A 24,269-nucleotide genomic window follows, 5' to 3' on the forward strand; every position below is an offset into this window, starting at 1 on the left:
TTATATAACAGAACCAAATGTAAATTGGGAGCTTGTTTGCAAAATGTTTCCCCTTGGTAGACTGGTTGTATCCTGGGTTGGGGAAATTTAAAAAGGATAGTGTGTAAAACAGATTACTGAAAATAAATAAAATGAGGCAAGGCTGGAGGACAAATGATGATCGCACAATCTTTGCTAAACTAGAGAAGAAGACAGAAAAGAAAGAATGAATGAGTAAGCAAGTGGTTATTGAAATGAACTAGAAGAATTAGAGAAACTTATTTATTCCTGTGAAAATATAGTTAAATCTAGAGAGATAAATTAGGAAAGGGGAAATAAGATGAATAGATTAGTACAAAAATGTATGCAAATAGTCAACAAACTGAAAGAGAAAAAAAGGAAAAAGTAATAAAATAGCAAGAAAAAAAAAAAGAAGAAAAACCAGAAACAGACAAACAAAATTCTTCTGGTGTCCACTAAGTGACAAAACTACTAGGTATCAGTGCCAAGCCTCCATTAGTGTTTGTACTGTATTTGAGGCAGATCTTTGCTTCCAAATAGGGGGCTGGGGCCAGTGTCTTCGGCCAGCACTTTCTGTGTGTTCTGTAGCAGTCTGTTTCCCTACCATTTCTTTCTCTCACCCCATTGCTGTGCTGTTTTTAGACAAAGACGGGAGGCTGCTCCCAGTGTCCTGCACCATTGGCTTCTCCTGGCCCTTGCTCAGCCTTCTGCTCCTTTTCCCCTGGCAGTTCTCTCCTCTCAGGTCATTTGTTGCTAGGTAGAGTCGGGTGCTGTGTGTTGGTCTGCTCATACAGTTAGCATCCAGGGATTCTCAGTTCCAAATCTTCCTGCTCTCCCGAGGTGGGAGTCCTAACTTAAGGTCTGCAGACATGACTGCCTGCCTCGAGCTGTAGTCTATTACTTTTGTCAGCGAGATGAAGTAGATTGCTGCATGAAGTCTTTCTGCTCCTGCCTCTTGGGTGGTGACAGCCCTGGCTGCGCAGTCCCGAGGTACAAGGTTTAATTCTTGTTCTTCTGTGACCGTGGACCAGAGGGGTTAGCTCTTACCTTTAATGCACATTCCTGTAGTGTTTAATTTTGTTCCTAGTGGTTCCAGTTGGTGCTCTGGTGCACAAAAGTAAGGGAAAGGAAAGGAAAGAAAACCAAAAAATAGGAAGGGAAAACTGGCCAATCATTAGGAATCTCTTACATCAAACTGATTTGGTTTCAAAATGTATGTATCTCCTCTTTCTACCTCTGCAGGGAATGTGTCTTAGCTGAGTTTCTCGGAGTAAGTGTGATCAAGGCTCTGCCTCTCTTTGGTCGTGCTGTCTTCCTCAGTGGCAATTTTTAAAAAAATTTTCACTGATAATCAGTTAAAATCTTTGGGTTTTGGGTTAGGGTTAGGCCTGGTGATTCATGCCTGAAATCCCATCATTTAGGACTCCAATGCAGGAGGATAAGTACAAATGTGAGGCCAGCCTGGGTTGCGTACTAAATTCAAGGGTGGCTGAGCTACCCTAAAAAAAGTTAGAAACATATTTCACTTCAAAACCACATGAGCAAATAATGTAGTTCAGCATAAATTGCATGCTCAGTGTGACTGTGGTCCAGTGTTCCATTTCTGGAAGGAATAGGACTAAGGGTCAGGATATTTTCACCATTCATCTGCTTGTGTGTTCCATTATTTGGGCTTACCTGAGCAGGTGGTACTAGTTACAATACACTTTTCTTTTGGTACCAGGGATCGAACTCACAACCTTGTGCTTGCCTGGCAAGTGCTTATGCCACTGAGCTAATTCCCCAGCTCCTTATAATACATTTTGACCTGTTACTTCACTGGGTGAGGCTTTTGGGACTTGGATTATACCTCTGTCTTGTGATCTAGTTTCTACCAGTTTAGGCCTCAACTACAGACCTAGTTCCCCTCATCTCAGAAGTGGCTGTATCTTGGACCTGGTCCTTTTCTAACTGCCTCTCTATAATTACCTAATTTAACTATCTTCAATATAAGGTTTCATGTAGATATTTTTATGTGGACTAATGTCTTTATAATGCTTTCTATATAACAAAGGTAGTAATTAATAAGAAACATGGGAACAATGGTTGTACAAGTATTGTTCCATTCAAAATTCAGGATAAAATCTTATTTCCAGTGGTATAGATGAATAGGTGAAAACCCAAAAGTGTACACTAATAAAGTGAAAATGTTATCTGAGTAAATACAGACAGTTGGGTTACTTAGGAGATAACTAGAGTTAGATGTATTTTGGGGGGAGTCTCTGTTATTGAGTATTGGACCTGAAGGAGAGAGAGGAATAGGAGGGTAGATACCTGCACTATTAGACTTTCCATGTAATGCCCTGTGTGAGAATATCAGGTCTAAGATGCTTATGATATGTTTTAGAATAGACTACATGGGACATGTCAGGTGTGGGGTAAGAAGCTGGTTTTAGAAATGAGCATGTAGTATCTATAATTAGTTACAGAGCAGCTTACGAATATTTTGAACTGAAATTATTATGGAGAAACCAATGCTCAGGAACAGGTGGATAATTCACACTTCATCCATGTTTTTATATAGCATGCTATTTAAAATGAGTTTTCAGCATCTTTGTTTTTCATAAGAAATGTTACTTTTCTGCTTTAAATCCACATTCAGCGTTGAGGACTTCTAACAGTGACAAGCTGCAGTGTATAGCAAAGCAGGTGACTCATTACAGACTGCTTGGCGATTTGTTCTTTTTGATGGAGATGACTTGTTGTTTTAGAGCTTTGACTGAAAAATGTATGCATTTTTACCTGCAAACATTTGCTGAATTCAGACTAGAATTTATAGTCTGAAAATGAACAATGTTTCTGCATAAAATGCTTAGAGAAAGGCTCATGAAGGTTTATATGATCAGTCATTGTGCTGTGTCCTTTTAATGAGTAGGAAACACCAGGAAGTTAGTAAAACTGTGTGTGTGTGTGTGTGTGTGTGTGTGTGTGTGTGTGTGTGTGTGTAATTCAGTACAGAGCACAAGCTAAATAGTGAAAATGCAGCCTGCATGGGGCTGGCATCAACCAATAACCTTGTATCCAAATGGAATAAAAAGGGAAGAAAGGAAATCTCTCTTTTCTGTGGAGGAGCTCTGGAATGTCCATTGCCTTTGGATGTGAGTCTGTAGCTTCTTGAGGATCCCAGAACCAGCACTTCAACTTTCAGTGGAAATTGTTGAGTAGGAAAAGAACATGAGATTAAAGGGCATTGAATCAGAGCTAATGTCTTGGGTCATGTCTCCTTGCCTTACTCAGACACATCCAGAAAAGTGCTTTGCTGACATCCTAGGCATCTTTCAGGCTAATAATTGTGACAGTAATTCTAACCATCGCTTGACTCCAGATGTGGGACTGTACTGTGAGGACGTTAATATATTGGAAGAGAGAAGCTTTCAATCTCTGAGAAACTGCATATTCTGCAGGATACACTCTGTGAAGGTTTTAGCTATTTACTGTTCACAGAAAAATGATCGAGGGTGGCACTACATTGCAAATATTATTCTGGCTTGTCTGTGAAGATGAGTGTGTAGGGTTCTAAGTTTCTTTCATCTTCATTCCTTTACTGTCCTTACATTATACCAGTTTCTTCATTTATTTAATATTTATATTCCCTTTACAGCATGGATTTCTTTGGTCCACTGAAAATGTCTAGGTAAGATTTGAGAAAGTCTGTCCCATGAAGTTAAGGGCTCACTTGTTTTTCTGCCCACTGACAACCTTAGGCCTTTCCTCTTATTATACTGTGCCCTGCCCTTGCCTGGACCCAGATTCTTTTTTGCGTTTAGTGATATCTCCAAGTGACATTGACTCTGAAGTGCATCGACACAGTGGTGGTCTTATTTTCAAAAGCACAAGAGAAGAAAGAGCCCATGAGTCCAGTGCATAGACAGAGATAGCCCTGCAAAGCTGTGGGAAAATCCTGCTTCAGTGCAGTGATGCAACAGGCTGGGTCAGGTGTCTTTGGAGAAATTCTGAGCTGGGAAGGGTTTTGTCTAGTTACCATTTGAGTACTATTCAAACAGATGTGTAATTGTTTTTCTTTCTTTTGGCTCAACGGGCAGAAAATGACACAGCCTCTCTTCAGTGAAGGTTTTCTGTTGCGTGAATTGTCGAGTCAGGCACACTGGCCAAAGCACAGAATCCTCTGCCGGGCGCTCGTGTTAGAAACTCCCAGTGTGTTGCTGAGAGATTCCCGAACTGGCTTAGCCTCACTCACTCGATGACTTCTACTCTCTGTGACTGCAAGGGAAAGTCCTGGGAGAGCCTCCATCCTCAACTTGCTGATCACATACGTCCACAGGTCCCATGATAAGATTAAGGCTTGTGGTGCCTGCACAATTTCTGGTTAGAAGTGTACAGAACCAGCTTTGGCAGGATCTGGACCTACATGCATCAGTTGAGGAATCTTCATTTCTATATATCAACTTCCACTGGTATCATTTGATCCTTTGTAACCCTCTGAGTGGGGCTGAGACATCTGCCAGCACTTATGCGTCCTGTCCTGTCTTGGTGAGTTTACTTCACTGTGGACAGAACTCTGCCTTTGCTTGTTGAGTGCCCTGTTTTTTCTCCCTGCAGCAGAACAGGAACTGTTGTCTAAATGTCAAATGTCTCCTACACGTCACATGAGTTTGAAAGTTGATTGGTTTGTGTAGGTCTTCTCCTCATCAGTGAATTCCTTTCTTTGATGAATTAGAATATGGATGTGCTGTTAGGAGGTACGGACTTATTAAAGATGAGTGTTTTTCTTAGACAAAAGTAGAGTGGAGAATTTATTACAGAAGAAACAAAAAAAATTTAGAACTCCATTTTTGTTTTCCATTTGCCATAAATATGCCTAAAAGTGAGAACCACCATGCCTGTGAACAAATCAGTTATGGCTCCTTGCAGTGCAGCTATCTGATTTCACCTAGCTACTCCCAGTATGGGCAGAGGATGGATTTTATGGAAGCTCTTTGGACCTTAACAATTTCTTCATGCAAAGTGTTAGTTGGTTTCAATTCTTTGCATTTTGATTAAGTTAATAATTGAGGTTAGTATGTCATTATTATGAAGCTGAAAAGATTATTTGTGGTTGATTCCTTTGCCTCAGCTTAACAGCCAGCTATGCACAGTTTTCATTAGTTTCAACACAATTTTTCCTCTTTTTTGACTTTTCTTATTATGTTTTTTACTATGTAATGATTATATTCACGATATGGATTTGGTACATGCATGTAACATACTTCAATTATTTTCTGCCTAGAAATTACATTCTGTATTATTGTTTTGAAGATGGACTAGTTGAGTGATTATTTCTTTGATTCTGTGAAGATATTGTACTAGGTAGTATTAAAGTGCAATATTGTACAATATTCAATCAATCCCCAGGAAGCATGATGTTAATGTATAACTGTTCCATTACAGATTTTTTCATCTTCTTCATTTGTCATTTACTGATGGAATTGTTTTGACCTCTTCAGACATAGTTGTTTAAGAATTATATTTCTCTTCATATTCATGTTTTGACCCCATGCATTATTGATTCTCATTGTAGTCAGTTTGCAAGGGAGTAGATTTAATACAAGACACATAATTTATAGGATTATTTTATTATATTGACCCAAAAGTATCAGATGCAGAGAAGTGCAAGAGATTTGCCTATGTGCTGAAGACTCAAAGAATCCAGCTAAGGCCTTGGATCCCACAACAATGTCCTGCAAAAATCTCACTGAAGACCTCCAACCTTTGGCAATATCCTCCGTGAGTCCAGCTGGAGGCCTAGGGCCCATGTAATATCTCATGGAGATCTGTATCAAGGGTTTGCAGTGGGAAGGCCCAGAGGTCAGTGGTAGAAGCTGGAAAGTCTGCACCACCAGGGTGAAGATCTATAACATCAGGGTGAGAGATCTGCACTGGAGCCAGGTCACAAAGCTCATGGTGAGGACCAGAGCTTTTCTGATGAGAACAGCAGCCATTCTCAGCAACAGTGAGGACCCAAGCTCCTCTGATGATGAGCATAGTTGTGTTTATATCAAGAAAACCAGCAGGATGAACTTCTCCAGCAGTAGCACACCATCTTCCCCTCCAGTTCTCCCTTTATGCTTTTGGTAAGAATCATCAGATGGGCCTTCTAACTCTAAACCACGTTGTTTCAGTTCAGCTGGGTGTTCCAAGTTGACCTTTAGTTAATCGACCACAAACATGTATTCAGTAGAGATCTGCCTTTTATATCATTATATGATCACTGGATTTATTTGGAGGTACTTTGAATAATGTTAAATTAATATAGCTTCTGCAGATTTTGTTGAATTATTGATGGAATTATTGATGGAGTGTGTGTTTTTGCATAGGTATCTGTCATAGTTTATGTCTGTGTCCCCCAGGCTTCATGAGTTTCAATTGTGCATTTGTTATTCGTTTATTGTTTAGTGCTTGGATTGATGGTGTCAGTGCTCCACCCACAAAGGGGTGGAGCCAGGATGTGATGTAATGGCAGGAAGAAGGTGTGTTTTGCTCTTTGCTAGTTCCTGTTTGCTGTTGGGGCCGCCATGAACAGCGGCCCAGCCATGCCTGCCTGCCTTGGAGCCAACTGAGTGTGGACTAAAACCTCCCAAAACTGTAGGAAATAAACCTTTCTTTTCCCAACTTTGGGCTTCAGGTATTTTGTCTCAGCAACGAGTAAAAAGTAACTAAGACAGAATTTGGTACCAAGGAGTGGGGTCATTTGCTGTGACTATATCTGGCCATGTTTTTTGAGAGGCTTTGGAAATGGCTTGTGGACAGAATTTGGAAAGGTTCGGACATGTTGCCTGGATGCATAGAGCTGGAGCAGCTTAGGCTGTTCTGTAGAGGAGATTCTGGTCAGAGCTCAGAAGACCAGAAGGCTGATAGAAAGCCTGATGGTAAAGACCAGGCTTGGGAGGTTTCTGCTGGGAAGAAGGACTGTACTGGTTGTTGGGCTCCACGTGATTTGTGTTATGGCTTTGCAGAAAGTTTGTCTGCATTTTGCTCCTGCCCAGAGACTTTGTGTGAGACTGAGACAAAGGGCAATGGACTGATTAATCTTGAAAAAGAAATTAAAAAGCAATCGAACATTGAGGCTGTGGCATGGCTATTGTTGGGGGCTTTCAGCCAGCTTTATGTTTCAGATGGAGAGCAAAGAGCCCAGGAGGATAATTCACAATGCTGTGAGTTTGGCCAGCAGGAAAATTCCAGGAAGGCTGTGGATTATAAAGACAGAGTTGAGATTTTGATTGTTGATGGGAAACAGAGAGATAAGAAAGATGGCCCTGGGGCATCCCAGGAAGCAGGTCCCCAACCTGTGCAGCCTCACAGCAAAGGTGGAAAAATTTGCTCAGAGGGAAAAGCTGCAGAGCGCCATGTTTCAGAATGGCAACAGTGGCCACATGAGGTTCCAGAATGGCGGCAACATAGAGAAGCTTTTTCTCACAATCAGGTAAACAGAGCCCTGCGATCCAGGCAACTGACCCCTACAGCCAAGAGAGAGAAAAGCCTGGCCACTGCTTCAGCTAGCAGCAAACCTTGGCGGCATCCACAAGGTGCTGATTTTAGGTGCAAGGAAAATGCACAAATTCTGTGGATAAGACGGCTTCCACCTCGATTGCAAAGGGCCTGGCTGGCCAAGCAGTGTGCCCCTGAGAGGGCAATTTGTGAAGATATAAGGGTGAAGCCAAAGGTGCAGTGGAGACCCCAGAAGTTTGGAAAAGCCAGGAATGTGGGTAATCCAAGGAAAGCTGCAAAAAGCGAGCAGAGAAGATTTAAGAGAAAAGCTGTGGGAGCTGAAATTGCTGGAAGTGCCCTGGGGGTGGAAACACCCAAGCCTTTTGGAGCTTGCAACCAGATTGCTTCAGATGCTGAGTGTGAAACTCTAGGACTTAATGTTTGTCCTGCTGGATGTTGGACTTGCTTTGTTTCCAATACTTTATATTCCCCTGTTCATAACTTTTGGAATGGTAATGTTTATCTTGTGCCTTTGCATTTCAGAAATGTTTAACCTTGTTTCATTTGTACAGGGGTTACAATTAAGAGTTTGCCATAGATCTTGGAGGAGACTTTAGACTTGGACTTGTCAGCAATGCTGAAGCTGGTGGACTAAATGTCTTTTGTATAAAGGATGCACATGAGTTCTGGGGGCCAGGGGTGGAATGTCATGGTTTATGTCTGTGTCCCCCAGGCCTCATGAGTTTGAATTGTTCATTTGTTATTCGTTCATTGTCTAGTGCTTGGATTGATGGTGTCAGTGCTCCACCCACAAAGGGGTGGAGCCAGGATGTGATGTAATGGCAGGAAGAAGGTGTGTTTTGCTTTTTGCTGGTTTGGGCTCGCTGCTTGCAACCACCATGAACTGCAGCCCAGCCATGCCTGCCTGCCTTGGAGCCAAGTAAGTGTGGACTGAAACCTCCAAAAACTGTAAGAAATAAACCTTTCCTTTCTCAACTTTGGGATCAGGTATTTTGTCTTAGCGATGAGCATAAATTAACTAAGACAGTATCTATGTAATCTAACCCCATCAGTGGCAATATACCACTGCTGTCCTGGTGGGCACAACATTGGGACCATAGTCCAGATGTGTCGACATTGATCGGCTCTGGTACTGTTCTCTCTTTCTCTGAAAGTCTCACCTGTCCTTCTGATGTGCAATATAGAGTTTGAACATTGCTTGGTGGAGTCTGTGGGTCTCTTGTTTGCAACTGTGCTGCTGTGCTTATTGCTATCTAGTGTGTGAATTTTTTCTCATCTTTTCATATATGAATGTGGACAGGTATAAATTGGTGTATAGTTTCTTTTCTTTCTTTCTTTCTTTTTTTTTTTTTTTTTTTTTTGTACTGGGAATTGAACTCACAACAGCATGCTTGCCAGGCAGGCACTTATGCTGATGAGCTAAATCCCTGGCTTCTAATGTATAGTTTCTTAATGATGATTTAGTGCTTACATATTTTGCAATGAATTTTACTTTAAAAAGTGTTGATGAAGTTTAACACTAATGATGTAAATATACTGAGAATAGTCAAAAAGTTTCTCCCCTGGCAATATGGGCAATATATAAGAACATCTAGGTGATTGATAACCTAGCTGACTCAACCCTCTCTTCTGTGGATGATCACTCCACACTTTGGTGACTTTTCAAAAATCTTTTGCCATATGTGAGTTTGTATGAACAATGCTCTTTTGGTTTTTACGCTTGAAATTTTCAGTAAGTGATCATTATACATTTGTAAAGAGAAATAGGATTTGAGAGGTTTGTTCTTTATTCTCAGTGTTGTTCACAAGTGTTGATATGTGAATGAAGAGCTAAGTGCTTTCTCCTTCCATTCATGTGATTTGGAATTTTACAATTTTACTTGGAAAATAATCACACGTCTCTTGAGGAGTAATAGCACAGTGTATTATCTGCTCGTAGGAAAGAGTCACTAGTCTGTTTGTTTTGGGAAACTGTACACTTAAAGAAATGTCTCAAGTATATCAATTGAAAAGTTTGAGTGTTGTGGTTTATTCATTGTTTTCTCTTGAGTTAGATATGTTGTAGTGATTTTTAAAGATTTGTATCGTTTGACCCTTACTTGTTATACAAAATCTTTACACTGTGTTCACAGCTATTTTTTTTTGTCTTATGTCCCTTGGTTTTTATAAACTTCAACTTATCCTTGTAATTCTGATGGTTACAATGTTTTCCTCTGAGGAAAAGTTTTCACATTTAAAAAGTTATTTCTCTGAATTCTCCACACATTCAATGTTTTCCATTTCAATATGTAACTTAACTATTACTTCTAATATACAAGACTGTACAATCCAGGTTCCCACATACATACCTGATTTTCCCTGAACATGTATGAAACAGATTGTGATCTCTCCCAGAGATGTATAACACAAGCTGTATCAATAGTCAGTGTTCCATATACCTGTCAACTCCGAAGTCTGTGTTCAATACTTGACATCTATTCGTCATTTTATCTAATGGTACTGTCTAATGAAAGGGGGAATTTGAATGTGTTTCATATGTATTATGGAAGCTGTTAGACTTCCTGCTTAGAAGGCATTGAATGTTGTTAGAATTTTATTATATTGGACAGCTATAATTTTTAAAAATAAATCATAGTTGTCTTGTGAAGTGACTTTTTTTTTTTTGGAAGTTTTACTTTGTATTTCAGACAGCTATGTAACTGATGCTGGCCTCAAACTCAAGACAGTTCTTCTGCATCAACATCCCAAATGTTGGAATTGCAGTTGTGAACCACCACACCTGCTTGAAATGTTCCTTTTGTGCCTAATTACTTTGCCATATTTTAGTTTTCAATGCATATAATACATTGTTTTGTCTTTTGTTCACACTGCCATATAATCTCTTATATCTGAGTGAGAAGTGATCACTTAGTGACACAGAGCTATAAGGTAATTGGCAGCTTTGCTTGTCTTCATTGTTCATAGACTTGTTACTGATCCGGCCTGCAGATCAACCTATCCAGAACTCGTGGAGGAGGAATGGGGATTAAATAAAAGATATAGGGGAGACAAAGAGAGATAGAGGCAAGTCAAGATAATCTGATCAAGCCTCCGGTTTATTCAGGAAATGATCACACCTTTTATTGGCTAAGGGCGGGAGCTGGGACAGGAAGAGGTTAAAGAGATGAATACAACAGGGTCACCATCACATCCGGATATGAGACGTAAGCAGGAGAGGATTATGGTTAATGTAGGCAGATGCAGTGCCCATAGGAGAGAGAGACATGGAGGCAGCAATGCCTGTCACTCGGCTCCCTACATGTTACAATAAAACTTTTTCCATTAACAATTTAGTCATGATGTATATACCATATTTGATGTTCAATTATGTTTTTTTTTTGTTTGTTTTGGTACCGGGGATTGAACTCATGACCTGACACTTAACCAACCAGTGGGTGCTTATGCCACTGAGCTAAATCCCCAACCCCCAATTATTTTTTTTAATGAAATAAAATTCAAGTTTCAAAATATTACTCAACTACAATGAAAGAAAGGACTCAGTGCCATTAATAATGAAATTTCAAAGAGATATTACCTGTGATCTATAAGTGTGATTCATTAGCTGTTCACTGCCACTGTGCTGTGTAGATGATGATGACTATGAGATCTGCTTTTAGAAATAGTGCACAGGATAATGGGAGTTGGTGAATCCCGGGCCCTTAATGGGAAGACGTGGCAAAGTGAGCAGTGGATCCAAGGGGAAGAGCTATATTAGCTCTCGGTGACTGCTGGAAATTGGGACCGGGGGCCCCATGAAGCAGCCAGAATCACCTGGCTGCACCAAAGGAGACTGCAAGAGGACTATACACCTGGGCTCTGAAGCCAGGCACTGCGCAGTTTTCTGACCAATCTGACTGTGCTGGGAGCACAGTGAGGACACGTGGCACAGTATGCAATGGACCCAAGAGGAAGAACTGCATTGATTCCCGGTGAGTGCTAGGGATTGAGTCCCGTGGCTACTGTCGCTGGCTGGAGGACATCTCGTAATTGGGCAGAACCCGGTGCTGCGATGGCATCAGTTGGCTACCCCTGACACAAGAGAGGACAGGTGGAGGACATCTTGCAGTTGGGCAGAGCCCGGCATCATGGTGACATCAGACAGCTGCCCCTGGCACAGACAGAACTGGCGGGGTTTGCTGGGGCTGAGCTACGCCTCTGGTTGGTCCCAATAAGCAGGTACAAAATTGTTGCTTCTCTGTGATGTCCACAAGGTACAGCCTAACTTGCGGATTGACTGGCTCAGAGGCTCGAGGCTAGCCTGCACCATCCCTGCATCCCTGCGTATATCTCAGATAACAGCAAATTGGGGAGGGCAGCATGCTTCAGAAAGACCCTAAGCAATACAGAGAGGGCCAGAGACCCCCAGGACACACCAGTCTGAAAGAAACCAGAAACATGACAAGAGATAGAGATAAAAAAAAAAAAAAACAAAACTCCAGGTGCCGAACCTGGGAAAATAAGCCCAGGAGAAGTAAATACAGAAGAGAACCAGCGCAGTAACCATCCAATACTAGACACAGCATCAGTGGGCATAAAGAAATACCTTCATGACCTCATAGACGAATTTAAAATCGTACTTCTGATCCAAGTGAGGCAAGATATAAAGACTAATTAAAGAAATGATAAGCTCCTCCCAAGAGAACACAGATGGAAGAACGGACAAAATCAGAAAAGAAAGAGAAACCTCTGATGAAGAATTTAAACATAACCTAGAATACATGAAAAAGATCCAGAGAGATTACGAGGAAACCAAAAAATCCATTGAAAACTGGCAAAATGCCTTGACAGAAACAAAAGTTAGCCTTTTGAAACTTGAAGAAAGATTTATGATACATGATCGTTAAAGAAAAGATGTCTTAAAAATAACGAGGAACCAGAAAGAAACAACTCAAAGGCTAGAAGACAACACAAGGATACATAACTTAAGAATAAAGCACATGAGCGAACCAGTAGTAGCCAAAAATGAAATACAAAGACTATTCATAGATATAATAAAGGAAAACTTCCCAAGCATAGGAAAAAGAAATGATATCCAGATAAGTGAGGCATACAGAACTCCAACCACCTACAACCAAAACATCTACACCCAGACATATAATAATCAAGATTCCAGAAATCCATCAAAAGAATAGAGTACTAAAAGCGGCCAGGGAAAAGAAGCAGATTAACTACAATGGAAAAATTATCAAAATAACAACAGACTTATCAACACAAACTCTCAAATTGAGAAGAGCCTGGGGGGAAATAGTCCAAGCCCTGAAAGAAAATAATCTGCAACCAAGACTGTTGTACCCAGAAAAACTCTCTCTCAAAATTAATGGAGAAATAAGATGTTTCCAAGACAAGGAGTAACTGTGAGAGTTTAATGGCCACCAACCCAACCCTACAAAAAGTACTGAAGAACATTCCAGAGAGAGAGAGAGGAAAAAATACCAAGATTCCAGCAACAATGGCAGAGAGGCCTCAATGAACAGGCAGACAGTGGAATGAAGGGGTAAAGTAGACAAATTATAGCAGTAAAATAGAATAGCAGACATGAGGCAGAGATGGCAAGCTATAATCTTTAATGTAGATAGCCTTGATACACTAAAATAAAAAAAAAAACAGGCGGAGTAGATTAGGAGACCAGCTCCATCGAGAGGCTCTGAATAGGAAACATACTCAACCCCGAAAGAGGGTTAATAAACTGAAAGTCAAAGATGGGAAAGCAAAGCTATTTGTGACAGGAAATCAGAGAGAAATAGGGATAACTCATCCAGCAGCTGCACATAGATTGGAAAGCTATGACACTTTTGGGCTGTGTAGAACTACACAGTTGGAAGGAAGGAAAACCCTATGACTTTAGTAAGTAAAGGAGTACAGCTCAAGATCAAGCTCAGGGGTAAAAAGGTTTAGCAATACTCAGACAACAGGCTAGCCCTCTAATCTAAAAACTAAAGGGGCTAGTGGAACCCAAAACATACAAAGTATCCTGAGAAGGGGAAAGGTGAAAGATAGCCTAAAAAAAGAAGACAGAGGTCATTGTTACTAGTGTATCAGGATTTAAAAGTCACAGTAATCTTAACCCTAACCCTAACCCTAATAGGGAAACAAAAAAAAATTACTATAATCTATTGCACTATTTTTAATTTAATTTTCCCTTAGTTAAAAGATACTAAGAAATAAATTAACTTTTTAAAAAAAAAAGGAAAGAAAAGGGGGGAGACTGAGATAAAAAAAAAAAAGAATGTATCAATATAACAACACCGGTCAGAATCGAAAAATTTAACCATCATTGTGTTTCACCCCCAGATGGCTTGACATTAATAGTAGTTACCATAGTGACTCTTTCCTTGAAATATTTGAGTCTAACTTCATATACTATAGCATCAAATTTATCAAGACAGTGTGAGACCGTTCAAGAGAATGAAATTGTTGCAGGGAATTTAGAACCAGCTAGCAGAAACCAAACATCAATTTCTATACTATCTCTTTGTCTACAAAAAACTCGCTTATACTATCGCATACATTAAGATGTAATAAGGTACCACATGTTAGAACCAATGGAAAATAATGAACAAAAACTTGATGGAGTTTCAAAACAGGGTGATATTAAATCAGCGCTAGCTATTACGCTCTTATTCTCCTCAAAATAGTCATTTGTAGTATTACAGACAATAAAATAAAAACACCCAAATTAAAACCATTCCAAGTAATGAGTGAAAACATTATATGGCTTGAAACCAGTGTGACTGGGAATCATGATTACCACATACTTTCATGTATTCTTATCGTTTCTTACACTAGGGAAATTATTCGGTATTTATACAGGTGATTTTGATTTATTTCACTTATAAGTATGGTCTCGAGCTACGTCCATTTATTTCTAAATGTCTCAATGTGATGATTCTTTATAGCTGAGTAGTACTCCATTGTATAAAAATACCACAACTTTTTTATCCATTCCTCAGTTGGTGGACACTTAGGTTGTTTCCAAGATCTGGCTATTACAAATTGTGCTGCTATAAACATGGGTGCACATATATCACTGTGGTATGATGCTTTCAGTTCCTCTCGGAATATGCCTAGGAGTGGAACAGCTGGGTCAAATGGTGCTTCCAGTCCCAGCTTTCTGAGAAATCTCCAGACTGACCTCCACAGTGGTTGCACTAGTCTAAACTCCCACCAACAGTGCAGGAGAGTTTTCTTTTTCCCCACAGCCTCTCCAGCATTTGTTATTGGTGGTTTTCTTGATCTTGGCCATTCTTTCAGGAGTGAGATGAAATCTCAGTGTGGTTTTAATTTGCATTTCTCTAATGACTAGTGATGCTGAACATTTTTTCATATATTTATTTGCCATTTGTATTTCTTCATCTGAAAATTGTTTATTCATCTCTGATGCCCATTTTTGGATGGGGTCTTTGAATGTTGGGGGTCTGATTTTTTTTTAATTCTTTGTATGTTTTAGACAGAAGTCCTTTGTCTGAGGGATAGTTCACTAGGATTTTCTCCCAGTTTGTGGGTTTTCTTTTCACTATGTTAGAGATTTCTTTCGATGTGCAGAAATTTTTTAATAAGATGTGATCCCAGTTATTGACTCTGGGAAGGATTTCCAGTGCAGTTTGAGTCTTTTTCATGAATTCTCTACCTATCCCTATGTCTTCAAGGTTTTTACCCAATTTGTCTTCCAATAGATTTAGTGTTTCTGTTTTAATATTTAGATCTTTGATCCATTTTGATTTTATTTTAGTATATGGTGACAGGCATGGGTCTAGTTATAGTTTTTGGCATATGGAGAGCCAGTTTTTCCAACACCATTTATTAAAGAGACTGTCATTCTTCCAGTGAACCTGTTTGGCCCCTTTATCAAAGATGAGGTGGTTGAGTGTGTCTGTAGTTGTAGTTGTATCTTCTAATCTATTCCATTGGTCTTCGGCTCTGTTTTGATTCCAATACCATGTTGATTTTACTACAGTTGCTTTGTAGTATAACTTCAAGTCAGGAATTGTGATGCCTCCTGCCTTGCCTTTGCTTCTTAGAACTGTCCTTGCTATTCTAGGTTTCTTCTAGTTGCAGATGAATTTTTGGATTGATTTCTCGAGATCTATGAGGTATGTTGATGGTATTTTTATCAAGATTGCATTGAATCTGTATAACAGTTTTGGGAGAATGGCCATTTTCACAATGTTTATTCTTCCTATCCATGAGCAAGGGATGTCTTTCCATTTCCTGAGATCATCTTCAATTTCATTTTTCAATGTATTATAATTTTCCCTCTATAGGTCTTTCACTTCTTTTGTGAGAGTAATTCCTAAATATTTCATTTTATTGGTTGCTAGTGTGAAGGGTGTGGCTTCTCTTATTTCTCTCTCTGTGATTTTGTTGTTAGTATATAAGAATGCTATTGATTTTTGAGTATTGATTTTGTATCCAGCCACATTGCTGAATTTATTTATTATATCTCAGAGTCTTTCAATGGAGTTTTGGGGGTGTTCTATGTAGAGTATCATATCATCTGCAAATAGTGATAATTTAACTTCTTCTTTTCCTATCTTTATGCCTTTTATTTTTCTTTCATGTCTAATTGCTCTGGCTAGTATTTCCAGTACTATATTAAATAGGAGCGGTGACAGGGGACATCCTTGTCTTGTGCCTGATTTTAAAGTAAAGGCCTTCCATTTTTGGCCATTTAGTATGATACTGGTTGTTGGTTTGTCATAGATGGCCTTTATTATGTTGAGGTAAAGACCATCTATTCCAATTTTCTGTAAGGTTCTTATCATAAATGAATGTTGTACCTTATCAAAAGCTTTTTCTGCATTTATAGAAATGATTATGTGATTCTTACTTTTGACTCTATTGATATGGTGGATTACATTTATTGATTTATGTATATTGAACCATCCCTGCATACCTGGAATGAATCCCACTTGCTCATGGTGTATAATCTCCTTGATGACTTGTTGCATCCTATTTGCCAATATTTTATTGAGGATCTTTGCATCTGTGTTCATTAGGGAGATTGTTCTGTAGTTCTCTTTTTCAGTTGGGTCTTTTCTCAGGTTTTAGTACTAGAGTAATATTTGCTTTCAGGAATGACTTAGGAAGGTTTGCTTCCCTTTCAATTTCATTGAAGAGTTTGAGGAGTGTCGGCATTAGGTCCTCTTTGTATTTCTTGTAGAATTCTGCAGTGAATCCATCTGGGCCTGGGGTCTTCTTTGTAGGTAATGACTTAATTACATTTTTGATTTCATGAATAGAAATTGGGTTATTCAGCAGTTTTACTTCTTCTTGACCTAGCTTTGGTACATCATATGCTTCTAGAAATCTGTCTATTTCTTCTGTGTTATCAAACCTTTGAGAGTAGAAGTTTTTTGATATAGGTGTTGATGATCTTCTGTATTTCTATTGGGTCTGTAGTGATTTCACCTTTTTCATTCCTTATTGCATGAATCTGAGCTTTTTCTTCCCTTTTTAAAATAAGGTTGGCTAGCGGCTTATCAATTTTATTTATTCTTTCAAAGAACCAACTCCTTGATTTATTGATTCTTTGTATTGTTTTCTTAGTCTCTATTACATTGATTTCTGCCCTGATTTGTATAATTTCCTCTCTTGTTTTGGCTTTGGGCTTGACTTGCTCTTCTTTTTCTAGCTGTTTGAGATGTAGCATCAAGTTATTTATTTGTATTTGTTCTGTTTTCCTGATGTGGGAAGTCAGTGCAATAAATTTCCCTCTGAGGACAGCTTTCATTGCATCCCACAGATTCCGGTAAGTTGTATTTGTGTTTTCATTTGTTTGTAGGTATTGTTTAATTTCCTCTTTAATTTCCTCTGTGACCCATTGATTACTCAAGTGTGTGTTATTCAGTTTCCATGTGTTTGAGATTTTTGCAGTGTCTTTTATCATTAATTAGTAATTTCATAGCGCTATGATCTGATAACATGCAGGGGATGATTTCAACTCTTTTGCATTTCTTTACATATGTTCTGTGAGTTAATATATGGTCTATTTTAGAGAATGACCCATGTACTGCTGATAAAAATGTGTATTCTGTTGTTGTTGGGCGGAATACTCTGTATATGTCTATCAATTCCATTTGTTCACAGGTGTGATTCAGTTCGTTTATCTGTTTGCTGATTTTCTGTCCTGTTGATCTGTCCATTGGTGTCAATGGTGTGTTAAAATCTCCTCTTATAATTGTATTACTGCTAATTTGGTTTTTTATTTCTGATATTACTTGTTTTATATAACTGGGTGCTTTGCAATTTGGTGCATATATATTTAAGATAGTTATCTCTTCCTCTTGAGGTTTTCCCGTAACCAGTATGTAGCGACCTGCTTTGTCTCTTCTGATCATTATTGGTTTGAAGTTCACATTGTCTGCAAACAGAATAGCTACCCCTGATTTTTTTTTGGGTTCCTGTTGCATGAAGTATTGTTTTCCATCCTTTGACTTTCAGTCTGTGAGTATCCTTTTGGGTTAGATGGGTTTCTTGTAGACAGCATATGGTTGGATTTTGTTTCTTAATCTATTCTGCCAGTCTATTTCTTTTAATTAGTGCATTGAGACCATTTATGTGAATGGTTATAACTGTTATATATTGGTTTATTAGTGACATGTTATATTTCTGCTGTTGCATCTTTATCTTTCTGTTCTATGTAATTGTCTGCTTTGTCAATTGGTTTTTTCTTAAGTGTATCTAGACTGTCTTTCAGTATTCTTTGCAGGATTGGCTTGGTGATCATGAATTTCTTCAGCTGTTCTTTGTCGTGGAAGTATCTTATTTCTCCATCAATTTTGAAGGACAGTTTTGCAGGCTACATCAGTCTAGGTTGGAAATCATTTTCCTTTAGGGTCTGAAATACTTCACTCCATGCTCTTCTTGCCTTTATTGTTTGTGTTGAGGAGTCTGCTGTGATTCTGATAGGTTTTCCTTTATAGGGGATCTGTCTTTTTTCTCTGACAGCTTTTAGTATTCTATTCTTTTGTTCAATTTCTGGAATGATTATTATATGTCTGGGTGTAGTTTTATTTTGGTTCTGTCTATTTGGAATTCTATATGCCTCTTTGATCCTGATATCAGTTTCCAATTTCATGTTTGGGACGTTTTCAGCAATTACTTCTCTAAATATCCTCTTGACATCCTTTGTATTGTCTCCTTCTTTTTCATTTATCCCTATCAACCTTATGTTGTTTTTCTTTGTGTCATCTTACAGGTGTTGTATTGTTATTTCTTGATTTCTTGTTATTTTTAAAAGATCTTTGCTTTCCTTTTCACTGGGTGCAATCTTGTCTTCGAGGTCCGAAATTCTCTGTTCGCATTCATTCAGGCAGTTTTTACAACTTTCAATGTTTCTTTTGGTTTCCTGTATATCTCTTTGCATCTGTTTTTTTTTCTTTTTTTTTTTTAAATTTTATTTGAAGAGAAAAAAAGAGAAAGGGTACAAGTTATACAGATTTACAGAAAAAAATAAACAGTAGGAAATCACTAGTTAATGGAGTACATATTGTCATCTTAGAAACAATTGTTCAAGTCACAAAATTAAAGCTTGTGAAGTGGACATTCCAACAGTGAGACTGCAAACAGTTTTGTTCAGTGATCCAACAAAACTCAGTGATATCATTATCTATCTTATACACTTATATATACATGCAGTTATATCGTTTAGAGCACTTTCTTTTCCTCTCTTTTGTACAATGACAATTACCCATTTTGGGTTTTGTTGCTCCCACAGTTCTTATTACTTTTTTGGAAGGGAGTAGAACCAAATGTGACATAACAGTACAGAGTTAGTCAAATCAAAAGGGTGGACATAATAGATAATGTAAAAACATAATACAAGGTGATCAACAATGGTTACCATAATGCCTCCTGCTATCTCTAATAGAATTGCCTATATCATCAGTTATAATAAAATTGAACAAAACAGTAAAGAACAAAACTGAGAAAACCAAAACATTGGAGACATTATAGGTCTTCAAAAGTAGATAATAGTCAACGAGAATGGGCGTTATAATTAATCTCACTATCTTCACAGCTGTTGCTTAAACTTTCGAACCTGGTACTATCCAGCAAAACAGAATAGGGGGACATCAATCAAAAACAAGATGGTAAGAGTAGTACAGGGCTTTAAATCAAGATAATGGAAAGTCAAAGTGGGTTACTATAATATATCCTGCTATTTTTTATTCATTTTTCCCTTAATTAAAAGGCTAAAAATAAAAAAGTAAATAATGAAGTGGAGATTGAAATAAAAGCGGGCATAACAGCAAAACAGCGCAGATCAAAACATAACCATTTAAGCAGAATAATGTTTCACCACAAGATAATCCTGACATAAAAGTAATTACCATATTGTCTCTTCCCTTGAAATGTTTGAGTATAACTTCGTATACTGTAGCATCAAATATATCAAAACAATGTAAAACCATTTAAGAGAATGACAGCATTATGGGGTATTTAGAATCAACCAACAGAAAACGAACAATGGTTTCTGTATAATCTCCTTGTCTTTAAAACTTTTTGCTTATACTATCATACATAATAAAATCTAGTAAGATACAACCTGTTTATACTAATGGAGACAGAAGAACAAAAGCTTGATGAAACTTCAAAACAAGATGATACTAAATCAGTATTACCTATTAAGATGTCATTTTCTCCAAAATAGGTGTTCCTATTATCCAATCTTCTCTGCCTCATTTCTGTTGAGCTCTTTTTCTGTCATTAGTTGTCAGTTTGTCTTCTTCATTTTGTTTTCTGCTCCATTCATTGTGGCCTCTCTGCCACTATTTCTGGATTCTTTGTATGTTTCTTTTTTAGAATATCCTGCAGTATTCTCTGTAGAGTTGACTTGGTGGTTGCATATTCCCCTAGTTCCTCTTTATCCTGGAAGCACCTTGTTTTTCCATCAATTTCCAGGGATAGTTGTGCAGGATATATCAATCTTGGCTGGAGATTATTATCTTTCAAAGTTTGAATTATTTCCCCCCACGCTCTTCGTGATTTGATGGTTTGTGCAGAGAAATATGCTGTAATTCTGATGGGTGTTCCCTTGTAAGTGGTCTGTTTCTTTTCTCTGACAGCTTTTAATATTCTGTTCTTGTATTGAATTTCTCGAATTTTAATTATTATATGCCTGGGTGTTGCTCTGTTTGGGTTGTAGGTGGCTGGGGTCCTGTATGCTTCATACAACTGAGTATCTTTACATTTTGCTAAATTAGGAAAATTCTCCTGGATTATTTCTGTGAATAGCTTTTGTAGTTCTTTTGTTTGTGTCCCTGCTTCTTCTTTTATGCTCTTAATTTTTAAGTTATGGATCCTCTTATCATCTTCTAGTCTTTGTATTATTGCTGTTTGTTTCTTTGTTACTTTTAAGTTTTTCATTTCATTCTCCCATATTACAAATCTGCCCTCCAGTTCAGATAGTCTGTCCTTAGTTTCTTTCAAGCTGTTATGCCAGTTTTTGATAGAGTTTTTAGTTTCCTGGTAATCTCTTTGAACCTGCTTCATGTATTCTATGGTTTCTCTATTTTCTCCATCAAACAATTCTCCCCTCTTTTTCGATCTTCCATTCCACCATCTGTTTTTCTTGGGTGGTGCTTAGCATTTCTCTAACTATTCTGCTTATGTCTAGCTTCAGGTCATTAATAACTTCATTCCTGAAATGATCTATGAGGCTCTCTAGATGGTGCTTTATGTCTATTGGTGCAGTGTCCGCTATTGCCTGTTTCTCAGGATTGGGGGCTGAAGGGCCTTTCTTGTTGTTCCCTCTTCCCATATTCTTTGTTCCTTATATATGCAAGCGTATATAGGAGGCCCAGCTTCCTTTCCTGTCAGCCACAGTCTGATTGAATTGCGCTGGTTAGGTGTTCCCGCCCACCACAGCACACCAGGAAGTTGCAGATCAGGCAGCCTACGCGGGGCCCGCCCCTCTAGGTTTGCATCTGTTTTATATATTGCTTGTTTCTTATATTGTTCAACCAGAGATTCTATCCTTTTGTTTAGTTCCTCCAATTTTTTAGCTGTGTTTTCTTTAGATATGTTAAGCATCTCCTTCATTTCTTTTATTATTTCTTCTTTTACTGATATATTATTTCTAATTTGAATTCCTTCAAAGCTTCCCAGAGCTGCTTCTTTATTTCTGTTACTATTGTTTCAGGTATTTCAGGTATATGGCATGTATTTTCTTCTATGTACATGGCTCCTAGGCTTTCTTGGGGGGATGGGTTGGGTGTTTGAGATTGCATTTTGGTCTTTTGTTTTGTCATTTTCCTATATTACTGTGTTTCAAGTGTTGTTTCAGAGTTTCCCCTGGTTGTGTTGTAAATTGACTCTTATGTCCTGGGCTCTTGGGACTGCTCTTGTAGTAGCTCCCTCCTGGGGCAACAGAGCCTCTGGATTAAAAGAGGCTTGCCAGGCTCCTCTCAGGTAGACCTAAAGCTTCCTCAATTTGTACAGTTTCAGGGCCGGACTGGAGTCGCCTCCGCTCAGCTGGATGCGCACCATAGGGTCCCCAGAGGTGGTAGTATGGGCCCTGGGCGGGAGAGACGGCAGCAGGGCCGGCCTCTACTCGGTTGGATGTGCACCTTCCTGTCCCCAGTGGTGGTAGTCGGGCCCTAGGCGGGAGAGGCAGCAGCAGGGCCATCCTCCGCTCGGCTGGACGCTCACCTTCCCGTCCCCAGCGGTGGTAGTTTGGCCCTGGGTGCGAGAGGCGGCAGCAGGGCCGGCCTCTGCTCAGCTAGATGCGCACCTTCCAGTCCCCAGAGGTGGCGGTATGGGTCCTGGGCGGGATAGGCGGCAGCAGGGTCGGCCTCCACTCAGCTGATGCCTGCTTCATTTTGTTTTAATGAGACAGGCTTTTACTACATAGTGCAGATGACCTTGAATTCACTAAGGAGCCTACACTGGTCTCGAATTCATGACAATCCTCCCGCCTCAACCTCGTAACTACTGGGATTACAGATACACACCCCATGCTTGATTCTCAATTTGGCATTTAATGAGAGGAGTTAAGATATTCTAGGCTGTGATTCTCAACCCTCTTTTAAGACTTATATGTCTGATCCTTTCATAGGCAGTGACTTTTGAGGATGTGGCTGTGAAGTTCACCTTGGAGGAATGGGCTTTGCTGAATCCATCCCAAAGGAAGCTCTACAGAGATGTGATGGGGGAAACCTTTAGGAACATGGCTGCTATAGGTAAGGATGACATCTATTTCTCACTTATACTGTCAGAGAATATTGTTTGTTCATCATCAGTGCTGTTTCCCTAAAAAGAATGTGAAAACATTTTGAACAATAGCTCAGGCTTGTTTCCATTATATCAGAAATCTAATTGAAATCTTTTAATATTTATGTATTGTTATAATGAGTCTTTATATTTCTGTGTCTACAATTCAGGAAGAGCTGAAGATGACCAGGAAGTTGAAAAAGAATACAAAAATTACTGGGGATATCTAAGGTAATTTGCACTCACAAGAAAAAAGAATGTTACTCAATAGTCACTGTGTGAGCAAAAACATGAGAGTCAAGGAAATGAGGCAAAGTTCAAATTTAAAATCACAATTATTCTCTGAGGATGTATACAGGTTGAGTATATATAATCTGATAATTCAGTCATGAAAATGTATGAAATTGCATTAAGGGATTGTATGTAGATGTATGTGAAAACAATAAACTTTGTGTGTATTTTAAAATATTTTTTTACTTTAAAAACTAAAAGGACGGAAATGATACAGAATTTCAAAAAAATAGTAGTTAATACATTGTATATTGTTATCTTAGACTTACTCAGTTTAGAAGATTTAGGCATGAAAAAATAATTCATCAAACAATGAAAACACAAACTGTTCTTTCTGATGATCTCACAGAGATTAGTATAGTTGTCTGTCTTGCATATGCATACACACATACATATGTATACCTATTACATGTAATCTTTTCCCTTCTTCCTTTCCTCCTTTCTCCTGTCCAAGATGTTCTTTGCTTTTGAGAACTTTATTTCCCTTTCATTGTCACAATTTCTGTTGTACATTTTGGGTCTCACTACTCTTTCAGTTTTGTTTTTACACTAGGGAGACAATATGATTTTTATAAATGTGAGTTTGGTTTATTTCACTTATGACTATGGTCTCAAGTTGAATCCATTTACCTATAAAAGCCTCACTGTGATCTTTCTTTATAACTGAGTAGTACTCCATTGTATGGAAGTACCACATCTTTTTTATCCATTCCTCATTTGATGGGCATTTGGGTTGTTTCCAAGATTTGGCTATTATAAATTGTGCTGCTATAAAAATGAGTCCACATGTATGACTGTGATATGATGTTTTCACTTCTTCTGGGAATATCCCCAGAAGTGGGATAGCTTCATCAAATGGGATCTCCAATCCAAGATTTTTGAGGAACCTCTACACTGATTTCCACAGTGGTTGCATCAGTGTACACTCCCACCAACAGTGAAGAAGGGTCCTTTTTTCCCCACAGCCTTACCAACATTTGTTATTGGTTGATTTCTTGATGACAGCCATTCTTTTCAAAGTGAGATGGAATCTCAGTGTTGTTTTAATTTGCATTTCTTATATGATCAGTGATGTTGAACATTTCTTCATGTATTTTTTGCCATTTGTATTTCTTCATCTGAGAAGTACGTATTCATTTCAGATGCCCATTTTTGGATTGGGTCTTTGAATTTAAGGGGCCTGATGTTTTTCAAATTTTTGTATGTTCTAGATTAAGTCTTTTGAGGGATAGTTGGTCAAA

The 24,269-nt window shown here is 38.7% G+C and overlaps 1 protein-coding gene across 2 annotated transcripts in view; it reads left to right on the forward strand.

The window, feature by feature from the left end:
- Nucleotides 1-24,269, forward strand: part of LOC100731719 (zinc finger protein 14-like) — a 45,780-nt gene that overhangs the window by 11,797 nt on the left and 9,714 nt on the right. For both annotated transcript variants that reach the window (XM_063233570.1, XM_063233571.1), the window contains exons 2-3: nt 22,583-22,706; nt 22,908-22,968. In XM_063233570.1, the coding sequence (XP_063089640.1) occupies nt 22,583-22,706; nt 22,908-22,968 (185 nt within the window). The remainder of the gene's footprint in view (nt 1-22,582; nt 22,707-22,907; nt 22,969-24,269) is intronic.

This window comes from Cavia porcellus, unplaced genomic scaffold, assembly GCF_034190915.1.
Source record: "Cavia porcellus strain 051 isolate PalLab524CR breed Dunkin Hartley unplaced genomic scaffold, mCavPor4.1 scaffold_23, whole genome shotgun sequence".
Lineage (NCBI taxonomy): Eukaryota > Metazoa > Chordata > Mammalia > Rodentia > Caviidae > Cavia > Cavia porcellus.